The 27,875-nt window shown below is 34.0% G+C and overlaps 1 protein-coding gene across 1 annotated transcript in view; it reads right to left on the bottom strand.

Annotated features, from left to right (window-relative positions):
* Positions 1-27,875, bottom strand: part of LOC148954715 (uncharacterized) — a 96,136-nt gene that overhangs the window by 19,001 nt on the left and 49,260 nt on the right. Inside the window, exon 2 of the mRNA XM_089087219.1 lies at positions 17,507-17,759. Within this exon, the coding sequence (XP_088943345.1) occupies positions 17,507-17,759 (253 nt within the window). The remainder of the gene's footprint in view (positions 1-17,506; positions 17,760-27,875) is intronic.

Below are 27,875 nucleotides of genomic sequence, written 5' to 3' on the forward strand. Positions count from 1 at the left end.
CAAAAATGTACTCAAAAGTAAAAGCTTTTATACAAAGCTGCCAAGAGTGCGCCAAACAAAAGTCGCCACCAAGGACCCCTAGGGCTGAATTAGGTCAATACCCCACCCCTTCAGGGGTAGGGAAATTAATGTCAATAGATATTTGGGGAACAGGAGGAAGTTTACCAGTTTCCAGGAAAGGAAACAGGTGCGTACTAACCGTAGTCGACCATTTTAATTCATATTTATACGCTTTTCCAATTAAAGACGAAAAGACAAAACCATTGCGAAAGTTTTGGTCAATCAGCTATTTCTGGAAAACAGGATTTTCCCTAGAGTTTTACTTAGCGACAATGGGCCATGTTTTAGAGCCAAATTATTAGACGAAATTACAGAATATCTGGATGTTAAACGATGGTTTACCTCGTCTTACATGGCAGCAGCTAATGGGAAGGTTGAAAGTAAGCATAGGGAATTCGCCTACATGCTGGGAATACAGGCAAGAGAGGAAAATGAAAATTGGGATGAACATTTAACATTTGTAGTGTTTGCAATAAATACGGCTTTTTTGCGTACCTTAAAAGAAACGCCATTTTTTTTGCAACATATAAGAGATCCCAGAATTTGTTTAGATGAAATACAAAATGACAGAATATATTACAACCTAGACCAATATAAGGAAGAGATGGTGATGCAAATGAAAAAAGCTATGGAACAAGTTAAAGACAATCTGGAAGATGCGAAAACAGAACAAAAAGAAAAATATGACAGAACAAGCAAAAATAAAACAAGTTACTGTTTAGGAGATTTGGTGTATGTTTACAAAACGAATCTGGAAGGACCAAAAAGTTAAAACCGAAATGGGATGGACCCTACCGGATTATAAAAATTCTACCAAATAACTTAACATATGTTCTAAAGCATCAGTATAAGGAAAAGGAAGAAGTAGTTCACCATAATAGAATGAAAAAGGCATATTTTTCAAAACAGTGGAAAACAGAGCCTATACTTTCAGAAGAAGAAATAGAAGACACGATTTCACCAGTATATATCAGAAGACCATATGAATTTTATGACCTTTTAATGACCACAAAAGTTGGGAGGATTGGAAGGAGTATTTAGCCCAATCTTGGCTACAAACTCTACACAATAAACAAGAGAAAAAGGGAAATTTTCAATACTCATCGGAAACTCGCAATGAAGAAAATCAAACACAACATAAGGGTTTAAAATGTGATAAACCAAGGATAAATTTACACATGAAGAAAAATTGGAAGGAACCAATGAATTATCTGATTTTTATTCATTAGACTCACCTAAAGTCTTAACGCAAAAATGGCTTTTGAAACAGTCGCCCTCTAACAGACGTGACCGAACAGAATTTGACACTGAAAATTCTTCTACAGAAACCGATATAGCTAAACCTGGGCCATCGTCAAGAAAACCTTCTTCTAGAGAAAAATTATGGAGAGCAGTAAAGAAACCAAAGGAACAGCAACAAGTTCCTTTGTCAGCAGCACAAGTAGCTAAAACACTTATGAAAAAGGCCAAACATCAAGAGAAGCAAAGATTAAAGATATTTGACGAGGCAACAAAACAGCACTCGGACTCAGAGCCTTGTAAACCACACTATAGAGACCATGGAAAAACTTGCAAATATTATAAAGAAGAAAAGCAAAAATTTTGGGTCCAAAACTCGGACCAGGAAACGGAGAAAGGCCGAACAAGCGTAGCCTCGAGCAGATTAATATTTGAATAAAACGATTGCAACGGAAGAAAAAAAATAATAAATAAAAATGAAACCTTTAAAAAGCCTCTAGAGAAATATCTATATTTTATTTTTAATCGGTATATAAATAACATCAAGTTTTCCTTCAAATATATATCGCCAGTAAAAATTATTACCGTCACGTTCTATCGCTAAATTAATAGCTCCGATCTGAAGTGACATCATAGGTTCCTGCAAAATTTTTGAATCCGATATGAGAAAAGACTTCGCGAACGGTGTAATGTCAAGACTTGTAAAAACGAATTAGGCTTCGTTTCATAAAAGAAATTAATAAGGTTACGTAATTTTTAAATAGGTGTTGTGAAACTAATTAAATTATACAAATTTATAATTAGAATTAAAAGGCGGTTCCTTTGATATGTATATTGGAAAAATATATTTTGGGGGGATAATCAAAAAAACAAAACGAATGAGGTTAGTCTACTAAAATAGGGTCATTGGAAGCTAGCAAATTTGGAGTTGAGCTCAATCACTGCTGGTCTCTCGTTGTTAAGTAAATGCGAAGCGTCTACTAACCTTTGACTCTCTGAGGTGACACTTTCAGTCGAATTGGAAAAAAATTATTTGGAAGAAATTTAAAAATAATTATAATGGGAAAGGCAGCGAGAGTTTACATGAATCGCGACATGTACAAGCTAGCTGTAATCTTGTTATAAATAGTAAAAGATATAATAAATTAAACACTTACCAATAAGGACGGTGTATATAAACAAGAAGCCGTAGATAAAATGGGTCACAATTTTAAAAGTAGAACATCATGTAAAAGAAAGTTTTCTCAGGTATAACTAATTTCACGTATTAGAAGAATTCAAAACACACCATTAATAGACATAACAGGGCGAGGACATTGCAGGTGAAAAACACCAATGACAGGACCGTTTGCTTTTGAAAACAAAAACTGCTAAGCGTCAGGTCATTGGGGGGGATCCACCAAACTAACCAAATGGATATTAGAATCGGTCAAACTGGAGAAAGTTGGGGCTGAATGTTCGGGTAAAATTCGTCATGCTAAAATAAATAGCAGCGAATATTTTACCCGGGCACTAAACCCATAAACTGGTAGAACAAGGTAATAGTCAAAATATCACGAAAGGGAAAAATTGCACTCAGTGAATATATAAACCCTAGGCGCAAATAAAACTGAGGATAATACCAGACCCAAAATATGAAAGATTATTGGGAAACCACAATACATAACCCCTATCTCTAAACAAATTTTGGCACGATATAGGCACTAATTTTTGGGAAAATACCACGGACAAGGAATATGCGTCTGCGATGAAAAACCACACAATTTTGTGGGAATCAGGATATCATTAAAACGTACATTTTTATGAATAAATGAGAACTAGCAAATGCGGGTCAAAACTTCAATAAAAATGTTCTTAAATCCGCTGGAAAAAAATACAGATTGAAAAATTAAGACCCCCCCCCTCTGAAAAATATGGAGATAATGAATTTGACCATAGAAGGGCAATCAGCATAAAAACTTGTTAAGGGTTTTTGAAAAATACGTGAAACATATAAATATAGGCTTAGGAAAGACATATTTTACTGAAAAAGCGGGAAAAGACTTGAAAAAAACCCTTAGGCTCCATTGAAATAACGAATCAAAAAAAAGAGAAGGGTTCAAGTTGAAAATATAGCCAGACGAAATTAAAAGGAAAATAAACTGAATGAAGTCAGTTAAACCATGTTATACGCACTTATTGAACTTGCTGAACGAAACTAGTACGAAAAATGTACTAAATAAGTACAAAATGAGTAGCATTAATACTACAGAGCTGTGTGCCATTATTACTGTGTGTTATGTGTGTTACAAATTACTCTGTGCCATGAAGGGTATTTTTTTTCTGCAGAAGGGCCACTTTTCTGAAAAAAGAATAGCCCAAGAGAAAATGGTGGCCGCAAATCAAAAAGTGTTGCAATACTATAAATTATTAATTATTTTGTGTGCAGGTTCATAATAGTCCTTTTAGCGGTAGCCATGACAAGAAGACATGGAAACGTTATAAGGAGCTACCAGAAGGCAGTCATGGTAAGCGAACCTTCAGAGTACAGGCAAAGTCATTTGATAATGGCATAACAGGTATAAGGGGAACAGCAAAATATTTTAGCTTATCAGATATAAGCAGTAAATGAAGTCTTGACCCAAAAAGAAATTTAAGCTGAAAAAAAGAGACATTACAGACACAAATTCTATAAAACTGTCTAAAGTACTTAGAAATTCGAAAAGAATTGAAAATCTCAAAATTCTGAATAAACAAACAGGCTTATAAGCTAATGACAGTTAATGACACAAGTGGGTTCGAAATAGAACCAAAGTTTTAAAACAAAATGTATATAGTCGTACATGGGAAAAGTTATATGGTTGTAACAAATGTTATTGAGAAAATATCTACTGTTATAAATATATTTCGAAAACCTATTATAAACAGAGAATTGTATCAAAAATTTTTTTTATAGAAATGTAAATAGAAAAGTTATGTTATATGAAATATTGCCAAGCCCTTATATAGAGGCTAATCACATTTATCAGTTATAGAGCAAAAATCTATTTATTGGAGTTGTTTTCGTTTTGTAAATATTTTAATTACAGTTAGGACTCATCAAATAAAAGTATTGACGGACTTATTTAAAAGTTGTACGGCGAATAAATATTTCAGTGATTAAATAAATTATTAAAGTACATAATTATTATTTGTTTTTAACAATTAAGTTATGTATCAACATAACTTTTGTTAATATATATATATACATATATATATATATATATATATATATATATATATATATATATATATATATATATATATATATATATATATATATATATATATATATATATATATATATATATATATATATATATACATATATATTCTAAACTATCCATGTAAATAGAGTGAATTAAATGTTGAGTATTTGTGTTTTTTATTTTTATATCATTCAAGAAGTATTATACATTAATACTTCATAAACAATTAACAAAACTATAATTGGAATTAATTCCAATGCTTATCTATACCGTGTATTATTTTTTTAATGCTTTAAGTTTTGAACAGTAGTTAAATATCCCATCTAGTTTTGCGAATTAAAAAAAAAAACTTATGTAAGCTATTACACAATGCTTATTAATATATATATATATATATATATATATATATATATATATATATATATATATATATATATATATATATATATATATATATATATATATATATATATATATATATATATATATATATATATATATATATATATATATATATATATATATATATATATATATATATATATATATATATATATATATATATATATAAAAATATATATATATATATATATATATATATATATATATATATATATATATATATATATATATATATACTATGTTTCTATCAACTTTAAGTTTAAACTAGTAATTGAGTGTTATACTTAAATGCTTGACCTCTATTCAACTCATGCATAATGTCTATTGTAAAATAATACGTGTAGTATTAAATTTGAAAGAATAATCCAGAAAGATACGTAATGTTTCGATTTAAGATGGATATTATTTTTGGAGTAATTAAAAAAAGAGAGAAAAGTAAATAAAAGTAATAAAACTTTACGAAGTTGAGTGTTTCTTTCTAATATATATGTAAAATTTTATGCTTTATATGTATTCTAATGTGAATATTTATTTTAGATACAGACTTAAATATTTTTTTTGGAAATCAAATTTTTCGTAGCATCTTTTCGGAACCATTTTTCCTTCAATGATATTTTGACACATTTTTGGAAAGTAACAAATTTTGAAGCCACTTCAAATATATCCTGATACTATCATCTCATACCATCAGAAACCAAACCATACTTGATAAACTGATATTTGGAAACTATAGCAGAAATACAGACTTTACTACAAGCTCATCAAAAGGAAGATAAAATCAGAACTTACATTAGGCCTAGATATTGTGCTACATAGCCCAAATGGCTTACGTTATTGAAATATGTGAAAATGCTTTGTGCTGGAAAAATATGTGAAAATCTAAAAATCAGTAATGTTATATGTAATTTATCCAAGGTTTCTAAAACGAAAAATAAACGGTAGATAAACCACATCACACAGATAAATTAAATTATTAAGGGGAATTAAATTAAAACTCAAATAATTCATAAACTTGTCTAATATAACTTGAAATCTAATTCAAGCAAAACAACTAATATTATATTTAAGCCGCTTTGGGTCAAGTAAAACAGACGATGCATATTAAGAGGCTAAAAGAGTAATTGTCAGTCATAGAGACAGAGAAAAAGAGGAACAAGGATGTATTTCAAATTGAAATCCTTTGACAAAAAAAAAAAAAATAACATGGCCTATATTTGACCAGAAACATAACCCTAAGGAAACCCATTGAGGGTAGATGCACATAATGACCCAAAGATGGCAGCATAATAGCTGTAAACGAAATTAAGTTGTTTTAAAAGTAAAATATTGAGAATTGGGACAATTCTTCTTTAAATGGGGAGTTATTAATTGAATAAAAATATATTAAGACGCAAAAACAAAGTTTCAAAACACCACTTTTTAAGATAAAGATACAAATCATGGAATGTGTGGGCTTGGAGGGAACTTACTCAATAACCAATTTCCTGGCTAAATGCGTCAATGTACCGGAAGGACTTGGTTAGTTTTTCATACATATACCCCAATTTTTGAGACTGAAGGCAGAATTTTTGACTTGCAGGGCGAACCTCTGCCCGTTTATTTTCTCATTAGAAATACCTTGGAATTTTGTCTTATCAATGTAAGTGCCTTAGTATCTTATTATATATTACTGTAGTTTCTAAGACTTGTGTTCTACTTGGGACAACCAGTCCCAGTAGAATATCTATATCTGTAATTATTATGTGTAAATTGAATAAAAGTATTGTATGTTAGACAACCTCTCTACGATCTACCTTTAGCCCCTTGAAGTCGGTACGCCTCATTAGTTCGGTCATAGCCTAAGGTACGCTACCAAAGTTTAATTACCTTAGGGCCAGAGTTTATTCTCCCCTATAAAGGGAAAATAAAGGCATCTACGACTAAAACACCCAAATACCATAAATATACACTTCACAACACATGCCCTCAGGGCATAGCTTACAACCCTTGCTCTTAGGGCTCTGTGGGGGTTATCATCCTCAAAGACATAATTTCCAGAACTTTCAACTACCTTAAACAAAATATTCATCTCAAAATTTTGATTGGATGTGTTTGGGGAAATGGTGAGCGTGAGAGGGGGGTTAGTTGCCCTTCACTCACTTTCAACTATAAAAAAGGGCACTGGTCCTTTCAATTTCCAATCGAATGAGCCCTTTTTCAAGTTTGTACAACATCGCTTTCTATAAAAATCTTATATGCCCCCAGGGCATAACTTACAACCCTTGCCATGGGAGCTGTGGGGTGGGGGTGGAGGATGTCATCCTTAAAGACATAATTTCCAAAACTTTTGACTACTTTGAACAAAATGGCTACCTTAAAATTTTGATTGGATGTATTTGGGGAAAAGTTGGGCGTGAAAGGGGGGTTAGTTGCCCTCAAATGACTTTCAACTATCAAAAGGGCACTAGCCCTTTGAATTTCCAATCGAATGAGCTGTTTTTCAAGTTTCTGTGACAAAGCTTTCAATAAGAACCTTATATGCCCCCCCCCAGGGCATAACTTATAATCCTTATTCTGAAGATTGTGGGAGGAGTGTCCCGCTCAAAGATATAATTTCCAGAACTTTCAACTGTGTTGAACAAAATGAATATCTCAAAATCTTGATTGGATTTGTTTGGGAAAAAGGTGGGCGTGAGAGGGGGGTTATTTACCCTTCAATCAATTTCGAATGTTAAAAAGGGCACTAACCCTTTGAATTTTGAATTGAATGAGCCCTTTTTAAAGTTTCTACGACAAAGATTTCTATAAAAACCTTATATGTCCCCAGGAAATAACTTACAACCGTTGCCTTGAGTGCTGTGGGGGGAGTGTCCTCCTCAAAAATATAATTTATATGTGGAAATCAACTACGTTGAATAAAATGGCTATATCAAACTTTTGATTTGATGTGTTTGGGGAAACGGTGGGCGTGGATGCCTTCCAATAACTTCGGACTACTAAAAAGCGCACTAGCCATTCCAAAACCTAATCGAATGATCCTTTTCGAAGTTTCTACGACAATTCCTTTGATTAGAAGTGCCATAGTCTAAGGAAAAAATAAATAATACATTGTGTCAACATCGTTCTTTACTTAGTTAGAGCGATTGCGCTCCCTGTGATTTCTGATTTGGATGTTAGCCGTGCTCTTTTAACAGCACATGTGAACTGCACGCTGTGAACTAGCGTGGGTAAAAATAATTTCATATAAAGGTAGGTGAATAGTATTATTTTTATTCCGTTATTATGGGAAAGAAAAGTAGAGGTAAACGAAATCGAATTGAAGCTGAATTATCGGACCCTGTGATGAACTCTACCAGAAATTTTGATGGTAGAATTTTCGCTGATTGTCATAGGTCAAATGCAGAAAATATTCTTAAAATCCTGGAAATGGTCCAGTCCATAAATACGACACTAAAGCATAATGTCTTGGAGATAAAAACTGATTTAAGTGCAGTGACCAATCGTGTGATATCGATATAAAATAAACATAATGTGCTGGAGAATGAACTTGCAACAATGAAATCAGAACTTCTGGTTTTGAAGAAGATTGTGGCGGGTCAATCGGAGATAATTAATAAATGTAACGAGGAAGTGAATCATTAATCAGTCAATCGTTTGTTAAAGAAAATCGTAATAAAATGTGCAACTTTATATTTTGGGGCCTAAATGAAGTACCTATTAAGGATGCTGAGTCTCTGATTTTGGATGTTCCGGTGAATGGATTGTCATTTGATAGCGTAAATTTGCCGTCTTTTAATGCTGTTTAGTGCTGTAAAAAGTTAAAAATGGAAGTGGACAAAACACAAGTTCGATTTTCTATTTTAAGTACTGCGAAAAAACTTAAAGTGAAACAGTTCAGTGTGTATAAGAATGTTTTTTTGGCGATGATGTTACGCCTCGTATGCGCATTGTGCGCAAGAAACACCTGGGTATCCGTAGATATCTAGGGGAAAAAGAGTGGAATGCTGGGTACCCCTTACCTTACCCCCTATTATTTGTGTAAAAAAAAACAACACTATAGCTAAAGTGACTTGGTACAATGCAAAGGGTCTGTTGATACCGTAATTTGTGTATTTTGTTAATTAGGTCTTATTAAAGATTTGTCATGTTAGTTTTTGAGTGATCTTATGATGTTGGGGTTCGTGTAAATTACTAAGTTGTGAGCCGTTGCGTTAGGAGCTTGATGGATGAACGGGTTACAGGCAATATTTTCATGGCCTAATCTTTTTTTATTAGTGTTTTGAAGTTGACTATTTTTGTTTTTCTTTTTTGTGTCTTTTTGTTATCTTTATTATTATTGAACCCATGTACCGAGGTTTTTTTGGAATTTACTGACAATGGATTATTATGATATTGATTCCCGGAGGGTCAGCCGTCTTAATAATGTGGAAGCTTCTAATGAAGATTTTGGAGGTATATTTACGGAGTAGCTACATCGGGGTTATGATATTGGAATAGCACGCCAATATAAATCTATTAGTTCGAAATATCTGTTTAAATATGGAATTTAATCCGAGTATGATGATGCGAGGGGCCTCAAAGTCTTCCACCTTAATTGCCAAGGGCTAAATTGTTCGTTTTATTTTTGGAATGAGATACTCGAACTTTCTGTTTTTCAGGTTATCGGTCTTACTGAAACCTGGCTGAATGACCACAACTCAACTCTCTTAAAAATTCCAGGATATAAATTTTACAATAGGAATCGACAGTTCAGACTACATGGAAGAAATGGAGCATATATTCGAAGCGATATCGAGGTTTTGGTAAGATAGGACCTAGTATTATATCAGGAAATGTTATTTGAACCATTTATTCTTCAGCTTAGACTGAAACCCAAAATGTTTTTGCTATTATATTATATAGGCCGCCATCTGGCTCCATACCTATAGTTAGGGATCTTCTGGATAAGCAGCTGGAGAAATTACCAACTGGTTCACATCCACTATGATGCTCGGCGATTTTAATATTGACCTTCAGGAGCTTAACACGAGCGTTTCTATGAATTTTTTGCAGCTTTGTATGTCATGCGGTTTATTTCCTATTATTAATATATGCACACGCGTCACCAACTCATCATTGAAGCTTATTGACAATATCTTTTCAAAGTTGGATGGTTTAGCTCCAAGAGTTATTATTATAGATGTATCAGATCATTTTGGGATTTCAACAAGACTTGAGGTTCGGGTAACTCCAAAGTCTCAGCACCAAAAATTCCAAAGAGTTCAACGCCCGTGTTTAGCCAGAGTAACCTTCAAAATCTTAAGAAGTAAATCGCAGAAGTAGATTGGAATAATTTGGTTGATCTTAGGGATGATGTAAATATGAGTTTTCAAATATTTTAAGATATGCTGATTTTGATAATGACAAAGAAATGAATCCTAACAATCCATGGCTGTCACTTAGATTGTTACACTGTATTAATAATAGAGATCAACTTTATAAGAATTCCTTAAATAATGCAAATGATCCAATTTATTCAATAATTTATAAAAATTATAGGAATGCCCTTAATAAATTAGGAAGAAATGTTAAAAAAAAAATATCGGAAACAAATTCAATGAAACTTATGGTAACCCTGCAGAATTATGGAAAATAATTAAAAGCGTGATATTGTCAGGAAATTCCACACTCTTTTACATGAATATTTCGGGAAAGGTCCAATTTTCATTTTCACGAAACTTTGACAAGTGGAGATATTGAGGTTCCTCGCCTAGTTTCTACTAGGACTGCTTTTTTAGTTATTTATAGAGGGGCTAAGATAAGAAATAAGCTTGTCCCAAGTACCAAGGAATTACCCATTAGTCAATTTAAATATGAGCTACGTGTGGGGTTGCTTGGTAAGTATACCTTCAAAACAGATTGGGATTGATGGAATTGGATTTGACAGTAATTGTTTATTGTTGTTTTTTGCTTTGGGATCATGATATTATGTTGTTTTATTGTATATGAATTATTTATGTAAGTTTATTTTTTGGTACGCGGTTTCGCCCTTCTGCTTATTATAGATCATACTTGTTTTTTTTTTTTTTTTTTTAATTTTTCTACTATTTTTTTTAGTAGCAGACTATCGCATGCGACGCTTTTGGTGTGCTACCAATTGATTTTGTCTTTTTTTTATAATAAGTTGCTATTACTAAAAAAGAAAAAAAAAATGGGAACTTCCCTCAGGTATGAACGGGTCTAGGGAGTCAGTAAAAGGTTAACCTCAAAAATAGAATAACTATATACAGAACCCAAGCAAATATGTGATTGATTAAAAATCGTCCCTAATCTGTCAGACACATTGGAAAAGAATCAAAAATTAAAACGAATTGTAAGTAATTTGTTTTTCGCGTTTATATGGTTTATAATTTGAAAACTTCGTTATGTTTTCTTTCGTTTCATGGAACCCATTTTATGTTTCCTTAATTTTTATCTTGTAAGAAAATTTAACATTGCTGAACCCGTTACTGCCATGCAAAAACAAGTTTATATGTATAATTCACGTTTATCAAAACTGAACTTTCTTTGGACACTGGCACTCACGCAGTATTCGGTTGAAGATGTGATTTATTTTGAATTGTTCATTTTTGCCTTTATTCCACTGTTTTTTTTATTATTGCTTCGTCTTCTCGTTCTTGTATGACGGATCCTCAAATAGATAAATAAAAAGCTCAGTCTTATAGGGTCTAATAAATGTATTATTGAATAAAATTTGGTTGTGTGTATAATCTAATATATTTTATGGCCATATAGCTGTATCTAAGAGAGGAGTGGGGAGGGTTCACTATATTTCAGATTATCGGGAAGCTTAAATCTCGTGACACACCAACGTATGTAGAACCCCCATAATGAATACTAAGAGAACACCATGCTGCCATCTACAATTTAGTCTAACGCTGTATGAACAAAATTTATTCAAGGATTATCGATCCACAAGAGGGGAACTAAATTTCCGAGAAATTGATTTGCATAATTGAAGGGGAACTAGATTTCCGAGAAATTGATTTGTATAATCGATGGGAATTATTGATTCACGAAAGGGGAATTAGAAATGACATTACCTGTTTCTTAGGAATTATACGGGACTCCAAAGAGATAAATTGATATTCTATTTTTAAATATGGCTTCTTCGATCTTTAGGTCACAGAGATAAATTAATATTCTATCGAAACCATAATAGTGTAACCAGGAACATCTATGAGATGAAAAGATTAACGCGGGAAATGGTTTCCTAGGAATTTAAATATGACAGCACAGGGATGCCAAAACAAAAGGAACACACAGATATTACTTCTAGGGGATTATTTGGGCGAAACCGTTTTGAGACATTTTAGAAGATGATTTGGGCGAAACAGTTTGAGGTATTTTAGAAGATGATTTTAGAAGATGATTTAGAAGAGGATTTGAGGGTGAAACTCTGTGGTCGTTATAATACAAAAGTTTCATTTGAACAATGTTGTAAGGTCCCCTACCCCAACAAATTGTAATTTTTAAGGAGATTCTTTAACCTTTTAGAGTTAACTTACCCTTTTAGGTTAGGTTAGGTTAGCTGGCGCGCCACTTAACCAAGTGTAAGTTAACCTAGAAATGTTTTAACGCACACATAATCTAACCTAACCTAGCCTAACCTAACCTAACCTAAAAGGGTAAGTTAACTCTATAAGGTTAAAAAATCTCCTTGAAAATTACAATTTCAGATTCAGCATGTAGGAGAACCCCATGGTTTGGATGTTTCCGTGTGTGCGTGCACGTAAGACACTTTAGACATTCAAACCGACAAAGACAAATACTTGGACTTGCAAACACCAACCCAGACATGCAAACAAATAGAATCAGACATGCAAACAGAGAAAGACAGACAGTTTAGACATTCCAACCAATAAAGACAAATTCTTGGACGTGCAAACACCAACCCAGACATGCAAACAAATAGAATCAGACACACAAACAGAGAAAGACAGAGTTACTTTAGACATTCAAATCAACAAAGACACCTATTTGGACTTGCAAAAACCAACCCAGACATGCAAACAAATAGAATCAGACACACAAACAGAGAAAGACAGACACATTAGACATTCAAACCAACAAAGACAAATACTTAGACTTGCAAACACCAACCCAGACATGCAAACAAATAGAATCTGACACACAAACAGAAAAAGACAGACACTTTAGACATTCAAACCAACAAAGACAAATTCTTGGACATGCAAACACCAACCCAGACATGCAAACAAATAGAATGAGACACACAAAGAGAGAAAGACAGACACTTTAGACGTTCAAACCAAGAAATGCAAATTCTTGGACTTGCAAACATCAACCCAGACATGCAAACAAATAGAATCAGACACACAAACAGAGAAAGACAGACACTTTAGACATTCAAACCAACAAAGACAAATTCTTGGACCTGCAAACACCAACGCAAACATGCAAACAAATAGAATCAGACACACAAACAGAGAAAGTAAGACACTTTAGATATTCAAACCAAAAACGACAAATACTTGGACTTGCAAACACCAACCCAGACATGTAAACAAACAGAATCAGACACACAAACAGAGAATGACAGACACTTTAGACATTCAAAACAACAAAGACAAATACTTGGACTTGCAAACACCAACCCAGACATGCAAACAAATAGAATCGGACACACAAACAGAGAAAGACAGACACTTTAGACATTCAAACCAACAAAGACAAATTCTTGGACTTGCAAACACCAACGCAGACATGCAAACAAATAGAATCAAACACATAAACAGAGAAAGACAGACACTTTAGACATTCAAACCAACAAAGATAAATTCTTGGACTTGTAAACATCAACCCAGACATGCAAACAAATAGAATCAGACACATAAACAGAGAAAGACAGACACTTTAGACATTCAAACCAACAAAGACAACTATCTTGGACTTGCAAAAACCAACCCAGACATGCAAACAAATAGAATCAGACACTCAAACAGAGAAACACAGACACTTTAGACAGTCGAACCAACAAAGACAAATACTTAGACTTGCAAACACCAACCCAGACATGCAAACAAATAGAATCTGACTCACAAACAGAGAAAGACAGACACTTTAGACATTCAAACCAACAAAGACAAATTCTTGGACTTGCAAACACCAACCCAGACATGCAAACAAATAGAATCAGACACACAAAGAGAGAAAGACAGTCACTTTAGGCGTTCAAACCAAGAAAGACAAATTCTTGGACTTGCAAACATCAACCCAGACATGCAAACAAATAGAATCAGACAAACAAACAGAAAAAGACCGACACTTTAGACATTCAAACCAACAAAGGCAAATTCTTGGACCTGCAAACACCAACGCAAACATGCAAACAAATAGAATCAGACACACAAACAGAGAAAGGAAGACACTTTAGAGATTCAAACCAAAAACGACAAATACTTGGACTTGCAAACACCAACCCAGACATGTAAACAAACAGAATCAGACACACAAACAGAGAAAGACAGACACTTTAGACATTCAAACCAACAAAGACAAATACTTGGACTTGCAAACACCAACCCAGACATGCAAACAAATAGAATCGGACACACAAACAGAGAAAGACAGACACTTTAGACATTCAAACCAACAAAGACAAATTCTTGGACTTGCAAACACCAACCCAGACATGCAAACAAATAGAATCAAACACATAAATAGAGAAAGACAGACACTTTAGACATTCAAACCAACAAAGATAAATTCTTGGACTTGTAAACATCAACCCAGACATGCAAACAAATAGAATCAAACACATAAACAGAGAAAGACAAACACTTTAGGCATTCAAACCAACAAACACAAGTTCTTGGACTTGCAAAAACCAACCCAGACATGCAAACAAATAGAATCAGACACACAAACAGAGAAAGACAAACACTTTAGGCATTCAAACCAACAAAGACAAATTCTTGAACTATCAAACATCAACCCAGACATATAAACAAATATATTCACACATACAAACATAGAAAGATGGACATTTTAGACATTCAAACTACCAAAGACAAATTCTTGGGCTTGCAAAAACCAACCAAGACATGCAAACAAATAGAATCAGACACACAAACAGAGAAAGACAGACACTTTAGGCATTCAAACCAAAAAAGACAAATACTTGGACTTGCACACACCAACCCAGACATGCGAACAAATAGAATCAGACACACAAACAGAGAAAGACAGACACTTTAGACATTCAAACCAACAAAGACAAATTCTTGGACTTGCAAACACCAACCCAGACATGCAAAAAAATAGAATCAGACGCATAAACAGAGAAAGACAGAAACTTTAGACATTCAAACCAACAAAAACAAATTCTTGGACTTGCAAACACCAACCCTGACATGCCAACAAATAGAATCAGACACACAAACAGAGAAAGACAGACACTTTAGGCATTCAAACCAACAAAGACAAATTCTTGGACTTGCAAACACCAACCCACCCATGCAAACAAATAGAATCAGACACAAAAACAGAGAAAGACAGACACTTTAGACATTCAAACCTACAATGACAAATTCTTGGGCTTGCAAACACCAACCCAGACATGCGAACAAATAGAATCAGAAACACAAACAGAGAAAGAAAAACACTTCAGACATTCCAACCAACAATGACAAATTCTTGGACTTCAAACACAAACCCAGACATGCAAAACAATAGAATCAGACACACAAACAGAGAAAGACAGACACTTTAGACATTCCAACCAACAAAGACAACTTCATGGACTTCCAAACACCAACCCAGACATGCAAACAAATAGAATCATACACACAAGCAGAGAACGTCAGAAACTTTACACATTCAAACCAACAAAGACCAATTCTTGGACTTGCAAACATCATCCCAGACATTCAAACAAATAGAATCAGACAAACAAACAGAGAAAGACAGACACTATAGACATTCAAACCAACAAAGACAAATTTTTTGACTTGCAAACATCAACCCAGACATGCAAACAAACAGAATCAAACACCCAAACAGAGAAAGACAGACACTTTAGGCATTCAAACCAACAAAGACAAATTCTTGGACTTGCAAGCACCAACCCAGACATGCAAACAAATAGAATCAAACACCCAAACAGAGAAAGACAGACACTATAGACATTCAAACCAACAAAGACAAATTCTTGGACTTGCAAACACCAACCCAGACACGCCAACAAATAGAATCAGACAAACAAACCGAGAATGACAGACACTTTAGACATTCAAACCAACAAAGACCAATTCTTGGACTTGCAAACATCATCCCAGACATTCAAACAAATAGAATCAGACAAACAAACAGAGAAAGACAGACACTATAGACATTCAAACCAACAAAGACAAATTTTTTGACTTGCAAACACCAACCCAGACATGCAAACAAATAGAATCAAACACCCAAACAGAGAAAGACAGACACTATAGACATTCAAACCAACAAAGACAAATTCTTGGACTTGCAAACACCAACCCAGACACGCCAACAAATAGAATCAGACAAACAAACCGAGAATGACAGACACTTTAGACATTCAAACCAACAAAGATAAATTATTGAACTTGCAAACATCAACCCAGACATGCAAACAAATAGAATCAAAAGTATGGGGCCGGGGGGGCTTTGGGGGGCTCGGGGGATCTTTTGGGGCCCAGGAGCCTTTGGGGGCTCGGGGGGCCTTTAGGTGACAGGGGGCCTTTGGGGGGGGGTACTTCTGGGTTGGGGTATAGGGGCTTTTTTGGGTTGGGGTAGGGGGTTGTTGGGGTAGGGTACCTCATAACATTGTTCAAATGGAACTTGTGTATTATGACGACCACAGAGTTTCACCCTCCAATCCTCTTCTAAATCATCTTCTAAAATCATCTTCTAAAATGCCTCAAACTGTTTCGCTCAAATAATCTTCTAAAATGTCTCAAAACGGTTTTACCCAAATAAACCCCTAAACGTGATTTCTGCGTGTTCCTTTTGTTTTTGCATCCCTGAGCTGTCACATTTAAAATTCTCAGGAAACCATTTCCCGCGTTAATCTCTTCATCTCATAGATGTTCCTGGTTACACTATTATGGTTTCGATTAAATATTAATTTATCTCTGTGACCTAAATATCGAAGAAGCCGTATTTAAAAATAGAATATCGATTTATCTATTTAGACTCCCGCATAATTCCAAGATAACAAGTGATGTCATTTCTAATTCCCATTTCGTGAATCAATAATTCTCATCGATTATGCAAATCAATTTCTCAGAAATCTAGTTCCCCTTTGATTATGCAAATCAATTTCTCCGAAATTTTGTTCCCCTCTTTTGGATCGATAATCCTTGAATAAATTATGTTCGTACAGCGTTAGACTAAATTGTAGATGGCAGCACGGTGTCCTCGTAGTATTCATTATGGGAGTTCTACTAAAGTATTACAATTTTCCTGTTTCATATTCAAAGATATTTAATATTCAAAGATATTAAAATCAGGACGCAACAAAGAGAAGAAACTTTGTTTTTGAAAATATTACTTTTAGACGAAAAAACACTCACTTTTACGCATTTGGCCGTTCTTTTTGTAGAGAATTCCTTCGTGTTGAAAACTAGCGCTGTAAGTAGAGTTTGAACTGCTTAGGCACACTTTGACCGCATATGCTTTTCTTCTTTTATATAGTAACTCATGAAAGTAGAATGGATCTGCCTCAATTAAAACGCCACTCCAAGACTTGAATTTCTCCAGGTAAATTGTGTTGCCGAATAGCTCTCCATCTGCGCCACCAGCTTCAGCAAAAAACCTCTGTTTTCTCTGTTAAAATGAAGTATTCGATATATATATATATATATATATATATATATATATATATATATATATATATATATATATATATATATATATATATATATATATATATATATATATATATATATATATATATATATATATATATATATATATATATATATATATATATATATATATATATATATATATATATATATATATATATATATATATATATATATATATATATATATATATATATATATATATATAAACTTCGCAGTTGCAGTTTCAGAGGCAACGCTGTAGCGTTGCCTATAGAAAGGCCTTACGGCTCCAATGTTTTATTATTAATTTTTTTTTTCCCAGAGGCACTTCATATGGAAGGGGTCGTCGTATAAACTTCAAAGGGGGCTCATTCAATTGGAAATTGAGAGTTCTAGTGCCCTTTTTGATAGTCGAAAATGATTTGAGGGCAACTAGCCCCCCTCCCCCACTCCCATCATTCTCCCAAACACATCCAATCAAAATATTCAGATAGCCCTTTTGTTCAGCGTAGTTGATTTCCAGATAGAAAATATATTTTTGAGGAGGACACTCCCCCACAACCCTCAGGGCAATGGTTTTAAGTATGCCCTGGGGGCAAATTAGGTTTTTATAGAAGGCGTTGGCGTAAAAACTTCAAAACAGGCTCATTCGATTGGAAATTAAAGGGCTAGTACCCTTTTTAATAGTCGACAATGATTGGAGGGCAACTAGCCCCCCCATGCCCATCATTCCCCCAAACACATACAAGACAAATTTTGAGATAGCCATTTTGTTCAGCGTCGTAGATTTCCAGATAGAAAATATATTTTTGAGGAGGATACTTCCCCTTAACCCTCAGGGCAAGGGTTTTAAGTTATAGCCGGGGGGGATATAAGGTTTTTATAGAAGGTGTTGTTGTAGAAACTTTAAAACAGGCTCATTCGATTGGAAATTAAAGAGCCAGTGCCCTTTTTAATAGTCGAAAGTGATTGGAGTGTAACTAGCCCCCTCCCCCCCCACGCCCATCATTTCCCCAAACACATCCAATTAAAATTTTAAGATAGCCATTTTGTTCAACGTAGTTGATTTCCAGATAGAAAATATATTTTTGAGGCGGACACTCCCCCACACCCATCAAGGCAAGGGTTTTAAGTTATGCCCTGGGGGCATATAAGGTTTTTATAGAAGGCGTTGTCTTAGAAGCTTCAAAACAGGCTCATTTGATTGGAAATTAAAGGGCTGTTGCCCTTTTTAAAGGTCGAAAATAATTGGAGGGCAACTAGCCCCCCCCGCCGCCCCTCATTCCCCCAAACACATCCAATCAAAACTTTGAGATAGCCATTTTGTTCGGCGTAGTTGATTTCCAGATAGAAAATATATTTTTGAATTTTTAATAGTCGAAAGTGATTGGAGTGTAACTAGCCCCCCCCCCCACGCCCATCATTTCCCAAAACACATCCAATCAAAATATTCAGATAGCCATTTTGTTCAACGTAAATGATTTCCAGATAGAAAATAGATTTCTGAGGAGAAGACTCCCCCACAGCCCTCAGGGCAAGGGTTTTAAGCTATGCCCTGGGGGCATATAAGGTTTTATGGAAGGTGGTGTCATAGAAACTTCAAAATAGGTTCATTTGATTGAAAATTCAAGGGCTAGTGCCCTTTTTAATATTCGAAAGTGATTTGACGGCAACTAGCCCCTCTCTCACGCCCACTTTTTCCCCAAAGACATCCAATCAAAATTTTGAGACAGCCATTTTATTAAACGTAGTTTTAAGTTCTGGAAATTAGGTCTTTGAGGTTGACAACTCCCCCACATCCCTCAGGATAAGAGTTGTAATTTAAGGATTCTCCGACTCCTTCCCATTATTTCTTATGGAAGGGATGTTCGTATAAATTTTGGAGAGGTCTCATTTGACTGAAAATTGAAAGTTCTTGTTCACTTTTAAGAGTCAAAAGATATTGGAGGGTGACTAGCCCCCCCCCCCAGCCTCCAAATCCTCAATGCATCAGATAAAAATTTTGAGATAGACATTTTGTTAAAATAGTTCAAAGCTTTGATAACAAAAAACTCCGGTGTCGACACAGCCCACCAGGGCCCGGGGGTGGGCGTTGTAAGTTATGCCCTGGGGCATAGCTTATTAAAGGGGGTTTATACCTTATAGGAAGGTGTTTTGTATGGGAAGAACACATAGGAAATCTATTATAATTATCCAATTATAAGGTTAAAATACATACTCTGAGATAGATGTAAAATTGCTTTGGCACACAAAATCCTATTAAGGTCAATTCCAACCAGTCGTGAGCCCTTTGCATCAGCAAGTGAAATGGTCTAAACCCCCTTATTGGAGCTATTTTTTCAATCCATTCATTGTTGTCAATCGCTGTCCACAAGTTATGCAAGCTGTCTATTGTTTACATATAAGGTTTTTATCAAAGAAGTAATCGTATAGACTTTGAAAAAAGCCTCATTCGATTTAAATTGAAAGTTCTAGATCCGTTTTTTAAAGTCAAGAATAAACGGACAGTAAGCACCCCTCCCCCTATGCCATAAAAACTTGAAACTTTTTGAAATTAAAAACGAACTAAAATTAATTAAAAAAATACTTTGCGAAAAATAAGTTTTCCCAAGATAAGTAAAGGCTTTTTTTAACTTCAGCTCAGGAGATACAATGCCTTTTGAATTTCAAACTCAAAACGACCGGAAATTACTATGAAAAAATAAATGGAACCTAAAACGAATAGATATCAAACAAAAAATCATAGCAAAAAACATACAACGAGCAATAATATGAATTAATATACAAATCTTAGAGCTAGTAATTCTTAGATTGAATATCAAAATCAAGATGAAAACGAAAACAAATATTTTGCTATTAAAGTATAAAATAAAACTTAAAACGAACATAAATTAAATAACAATCAATGCGAACAAACATATATTTTATGGAAATGAATAAATAAATTTTAAAACAAGTGAAACTTAAATTGAATATGCAAATCAAGTTTGAATCGAATAAAAATAACTACAAACAAGAGTTTGGGTATCGCCTCACTGCAGAAGCCTAAAACCTACTGCGTCATTGGCTCTTTACTGAAAACGAATTATATCACAAATGTTTTCTTTTGTGCTTAATATTGAAAATAAATATTAAAATTACAGTAAAATTTTGAACTGATGAGCTTTTAGCAACTAATATCGTTATGCATCAAATATTCAGTTTAATTTATTAGTTCTTTTCAATATTAGTCAAGACAAATAAAGTTTCACTACAAACAAAATTTCGATACTACCCCCTTCTTTAACTGTAAGAACCAAAAGCCTTCTGCGTCATTGGCGCTTCACTGAAAACGAATTACTCGTATATTACAAATTTATTATTTTCCAGTTTTTACAGCATTGAAAATTAAAATAAAATTACATTAAAAAAAAAATCTTGAACTGATGGATCTTTCAACAATTAATATCATTATATATCTAATATTCCATTTGATTTTGTTTATAATTTCCAAGACTGTTCAAGACTCATATAATTTTGCCATTTTTTTTAACTCTGCTATTTTTTCTAACTTATCGTGTTAGTTTGTTATGAAAACATTCTATGGCTTCTAGGTATTTCTATTTGAGCGGAAAACTGCACCTCACACTTTGTGAAACATGCATTTTCTTGCTTGAAACACCAAAATATAATAAAATGTCAAGTTACAGAGTGTTCTACCACTCTCAAGCAAGTGCCATTGGTATTTTTGAATCCGCATGGTCAATATAGGGGATGGAGGGTAGGCTAATTCTCGTAGCAGCCCCATTCCGTCCTTGTATGATTCACACTTTCAACACCTGGCGTCTGGACTATCATATAATCTACCAAGCGTACAACTACCCCAAATCAGTATCAATAAATAAATGAAGCCCAAAACGAACAAATATTAAAATAAATATTAGATTCAAACTCAAAACGATTATAAATTAATATGAGTAGGGTTCAAAACCCCTATGCATTATACAAGCCAGAATATAATTTGTACTTTACTGAAAAAAAATTCAAATGAGTTTACTGAAAAAAATGTGCATTGTCAATTTAATATACATATGCTGATACTTATTCCCTAAAATCTTAATTAATGAAAGAATTGTTTTCAGTAAAGCGCCAATGACGCAGTAGGTTTTCGGCTTCTGCAGTGAGGCAATACCCAAACTCTTGTTTATAGTTATTTTTATTCGATTCAAACTTGATTTTGCATATTCAATTTAAATTCACTCGTTTTATGATTTATTTATTCATTTACATTAATATATATTGTATGTTTGTTCGCATTGATTGTTATTTAATTTCTGTTCGTTTTAAGTTTCATTTATACTTTAATAGCAAAATATTTGTTTTTGTTTTAAGCTTGGTTTTCATATTCAAGCTAAGCATTACTCGCTTTAAGATCTATTTATTCATTTATGTTATTACTTGTTGTATGTTTTTTGCTATGATTGTTTATTTAATTTCTGTTCGTTCTGGGTTTCATTTATTCTTTAATAGTAATATCTGGTCGTCTTGAGTTTGAATTTTAACAGATAGTTGTATCTTCTGAGCTTAAGTTTAAAATGGCCTTTACTTTTATTTGAAAAACTTATTTTTCGGAAAGTTTTTTTTCAATTAATTACTATAAATGATAATTCTTTGGAACCAACACCTGAACTATCAAACGTAATAAGATGTGAAATTTGACAACTTCGACCATCAATTGTGACAACACCAACACGGGCAGCTAAAGCAAAGGCCTTTGCTAAATTGTCTGAAGTAATTAAAATACAAAAACGTTCCAAAAATGAAAATGAAGAGCAAAGACACGGGCGGTTAGAAGACATGCAAAAACGACAATTAGAGCGTGTTAAAAATTAAAATGAAAGACAAAGACACATACGGTTAGAGACATACGACACCGAACAAGTGAGCAAATCAAAAATTAAAATGAAGAGAAGCGAATCAATAAAAATCAAAATCGACAGCGAGAATCAAAACGGGTCAAAATTGAAAACTATAGCGATGATAATTGGGTTTGGGATTTTAATATGGATTAGGTTATCAATGCGTACGATACCTTTGATAAAAAAAACAAGGTTCGGCGATATATACTTCAGAATGACGAAAAATTAGCCGAGGTGTGACGAAGCAAAGAAAGATTCGGCGACACGTATTTCATCATGACGAGAGATAAGCCAATGTGTAACGAACCAAACAAATTTAAAATGATAGCGATGATAATTGGGATTTGATGATGAAAAGTTCAGCGATTAGTCTTTCATAATGACAAAATACAAGCCAAGGCAGAAGAAGAAGTTTTTGCCCCACCACCTGTACAATTCTAAGAAACAAAGGTATATTTTAAAAAACGAAAGGAGTAAAAAAAGCGTTCGAAGAAATTCGTTCTTTTCCGGAAATTTATCTTGATGTATTGAAAAAAGTTAAAAATCAAAGTGGCACAAATAAGGACGGATCTGCCAGCAGCACTTCTGATGATGTGAGTGGACATCGAGCTCAATTGGTAGCGTCTGAGCAGGAAATCGCTCAAATTCAAAGATAACATTAGGAAGGATAGTCAGCGCCAGGTACAGAAAAAATCAAATGGACGAGGGGTTGATAACTTTCCGACAGAAATTATTGTCTCTGAAATCTGTGATGCAATCACTTTGGAATACACCCCCAAATTTTTGCTTCTGGAAAAATCCCTCTGGAGGAATCAAGCATCAGATTGATTTACTTGAAGAAAAAGTTCATAGTTTAGAAAATAAACTGGACGATTTCGAACAAGAGGGGAAACTGGACTCGCTTCTATTTCATGGTGTCAAGCAGCCCGCTACGGTTAACATAAACAGTACCATGCGGAGTGTGATCCGCGAAAAAATGGGCCTTGTAAATATTGCCGACTCCGATATTATTAGTGAACATAGACTGAGCCTGAATAACAACCCGGCAAGCAGACCTGACAGAGTAGCGCCAGTTATAGTGAAGCTTCGTAACAGAAAGACTGTAAAGTCTATCTTCAAAGCTAAGCCTAATATCAAAACCAGTAGCTGTCATAAATGTAAATGGCTTGCTTACAAGGATGATTGATTTGGAGATATCGTTGAGACAGGGAGACCGGGCTTCGCCTTACCTCTTTGAAATATACATTGATCCCTTGTTCAAGTACGTATAAGACCGTATAATCGGTTTACATCTCCGTGAGGAGATATACCTAAAGGCCTCTAAAGGCCTTGGGGTTTATAGATGATGCAACTTTTACCCTATCAAGTGTCAAAGATGTAAAGGCAGTTCTACAAGGACTTGATTGGTATGAGAGGAATTTTAGGGTAAAAATACAAGGGGAAAAAGTAATCTCTTACCAATACTGGAATCAGAAAAACGGAAGAAATGATGCAGGTTCTGTGGATAGCGAAACTAGAAAAGGCGAAAATACTTGGAGTGACATGGACCCGCGGGATGAAGTTGGGTGAATTATGGGAAGAAAAAATACAGAAAATTGAAGGGGTACTTGCGACAGCAAATGATATTGAAGAGTTTTCTTTATTTTTCAGAGTAACATATGTAAACACATATTGTCTATCACTACTGTTCTATTTCGCACCAGCTTTTGAGCTAGATTAAGGGAGTGCTAAGAGAATAGAACAAATTATTTGGAGGTTTTTGTGAAGCGGAAAAATTGAAAGGTTGAGCATGAAAATGCTCTTTGTACCCAGAGTAAAAGGAGGAATAGGAGTGGTAAATTATAGGAATGTATGCCAATCACTTTTTTGGAGAAATGCTATTGAGATGCTCCAAAGGGACGATGAAATTGGATGTTTGGAGAGAGATTGGCTACTACAGGTCTTGAACGAAGAAGTTGAGGAACAAATCTTGACGCTAGTGGAAGAGGTCTCAAATCAGTTAAAGGAAACAGTGGAAACTTTAAGAGAATTGAGATCAAAAGGAGTGTTTCAGGACGGATTGAGTCAGATAGAAAGAAAAAGGGTCATAGATGATTACATATGGACCCGAGAGGACGATTTTTCATACCATGTTAAAGAAAAAGAACCTTTCATGAATTTTGATACGGCTTTCGAAAATCTAAATGAAGTACCATGTGACACTAGAGAAAGAGAGGTGATGTTTATGCTGATACACGCCATATTACCTTACCGGGATAGAATAAGCCGTTTCAAGAAGGGTGAAATAAAGGAGTGCAACCTGCGCCATGAAATGGCGGTTGATGGGTTACAGCATGAATATATAAAATGTATTTTTAACATAGAAGTTTTTAGTTTTATTTTTGATGTTTTTAGGGGTGAGAATATAGATGTTGTGAGTTTAAATAGTAAGAAAAAAAAATTTAATTTAGATTTTGAAAAAAATGTGATGAAAAGAGGCAGAAAAGAATGTTATTAATAGTGATATGGGCATGTACCCATATTTGGAAAATGAGGAAAAAGAAAGAGAGTTGAGTTAGAAAGATTTAAAGGAGTAGTTAGGGGGAAAGTAGAGCTTTTGAGAAAAAATAGAAAATGGAATGAAAGAATTGATGATGAGTGGATAGAGAGTTTGTTAAATAGTTGATTTTGTTTTCTTTTTTTAAGGCAATCAAGTAAAGTATGAATTTTATTTGGAAATTTAAATTTCCAAATTTGTTATTGTTAGAATTTTTGAACCCTTCTTCCTAAATAAGTATTGTGTTGTTTAAGTATAAGTTTTATTGTTTGTTGAGGTTTTTGTAAGGGAAGAATAGTTCATATTGTATTTAATTTTTTTTTATTATAATTTTTTTTGATGGTAGCTTAAAGGGGTAATGTAAAATTTGGATTGTAGTTGAAGCCACTTCCGAAGCATTCTCCTAAGGAGGGGGAGAATCTACAAGCGGGACGTGCGTTGAGTAGAGTGCTAAGTTATACTTTGCCGGGACATATAGGAATTCCCATGCTATTTTCGTACGCCTCTACACCTTTTCAAAGAGAATCAGAACTGCCTCATACAGTTTTACATAGACAAGCAAGAGTGACAATTTCCAGACAACATTGGCATGCGTCTTATCGGGATTAAGAAAACAATGGATGGAAATGTGTGATTTAATACACCTTGACAAAAGAATTTTTTTTGGCAATTGGCATTTTTTTCTGATAAAGAAAAAGGGTTTAGCATTTGTGAATACTTCGATATGTACTGTTTAATACACAAGTGATGTTTGGACAGTGTTGTCAATTTAAAATAGTTTAAAGTTATACTATACGAAGAAGTTGATACTAAGAGGGGTGTAAATGACAAGAAAAGAATTGTAATAATGAATAGCTTTACTTCTTCGAAGCGTTCCATATAATACATAAGTGGTGGGGTGATGGCAGAAGGATCTCTTAGAGTACTTATAGTGCTTTACGATGGGCCGAGCTGCTAGACAAGGTATAATGTGGTCCAACATGTTTTGAGAGTATGCAGTTTGTTATATAAAAACTGGATGCTACAATCAGAATTGTTTGACTGACATTTAAAAAGGGGTAATGGGATTTGCGAATTGGAGTGTAGGATTTGCGAATTTGATACTATTAAGGATTGACTTGAAATAAAAAAATTTAACAAGAAATGGCTGAAGTGTTTTGGGGGAGATAGGGTGATTGTGTACTGCATAATACACAAGTGATGTTTGGACAGGTTGTCAATTTAAAATAGTTTAATGTTATACTATACGAAGAAGTTAATACTAAGAGGGGTGTAGATGACAAGAAAAGAATTGTAATAACGAATAGCTTTACTTCTTCGAAGTGTTCCGTATAATACATAAGTGGTCGGGTGATGGCAGAAGGATCTCTTAGAGTACTTATAGTGCTGTACGATGGGCCGAGCTGCTAGACAAGGTATAATTTGGTCAAACATGTTTTGAGATGGGTTGACTGTGTTCTGTATAATACACAAGTGATGTTTGGACAGTGTTGTCAATTTAAAATAGTTGGATAATTTGCATTCGTCTTAGTTTTTAACGATGCTCCTTATTTCTAGTTGAAGATGCTTATTTTTTAATTTAATTGGGATGAAAAGTCAAAGTCTAACATAAAGAACAAGGTATTTCGGAGGGGGCAGCTCACTTCATGTACGGGATAATTTCCATTCGTCTTAGTTTTTAACGATGCTCCTTATTTCTAGTTGAAAATGCTTATTTTTTAATTTAATTGGGATGAAAAGTCAAAGTCTAACATAAGGAACAAGGTATTTCGGAGGGGGTAGCTCACTTCATATACGGGATAATTTGCATTCGTCTTAGTTTTAACGATGCTCCTCATTTCTAGTTGAAAATGCTGATTTTTTAATTTAATTTGGATGAAAAGTCAAAGTCTAACATAAAGAACAAGGTATTTCGGAGGGGGTAGCTCACTTCATATACGGGATAATTTTCATTCGTCTTAGTTTTTAACGATGCTCCTTATTTCTAGTTCAAAATGCTTATTTTTTAATTTAATTGGGATGAAAAGTCAAAGTCTAACATAAAGAACAAGATATTTTGGAGGGGGTAGTTCACTTCATATACGGGATAATTTGTATTCGTCTTAGTTTTTAACGATGCTCCTTATTTCTAGTTGAAAATCTTAATTTTTTAATTTAATTGGGATGAAAAGTCAAAGTCTGACATAAAGAACAAGGTAATTCGGAGGGGTAGCTCACTTCATATTCGGGATAATTTGTATTCGTCTTAGTTTTTAACGATAAGCCTTATTTCTAGTTGAAAAAGCTTATTTTTTTATTTTATTGGGATGAAAAGTCAAAGTTTAACATAAAGAACAAGGTATTACGCAGAGGGTAGCTCAATTCCTATACGGGGTAATACGGATTTGTCTTAGTTTTTAACGATGATCCTAATTTCTAGTTGAAAATACTTATTTTTCAATTTAATTGGGATGAAAAGTAAAAGTCTAACATACAGAACAAGGTATTTTGGAGGGGAGCAGCTCACTTCATATACGGGATAATTTCCTTTGGTCTTAGTTTTTAACGATGCTCCTTATTTCTAGTTAAAAATGCTTATTTTTTAATTTAATTGGGATGAAAAGTCAAAGTCTAACATAAAGAACAAGGTATTTCGGAGGGGGTAGCTCACTTCATATGC

Source organism: Artemia sp. Qi Xiang Cuo, chromosome 3, assembly GCF_049724085.1.
Source record: "Artemia sp. Qi Xiang Cuo chromosome 3, ASM4972408v1, whole genome shotgun sequence".
NCBI lineage: Eukaryota > Metazoa > Arthropoda > Branchiopoda > Anostraca > Artemiidae > Artemia > Artemia sp. Qi Xiang Cuo.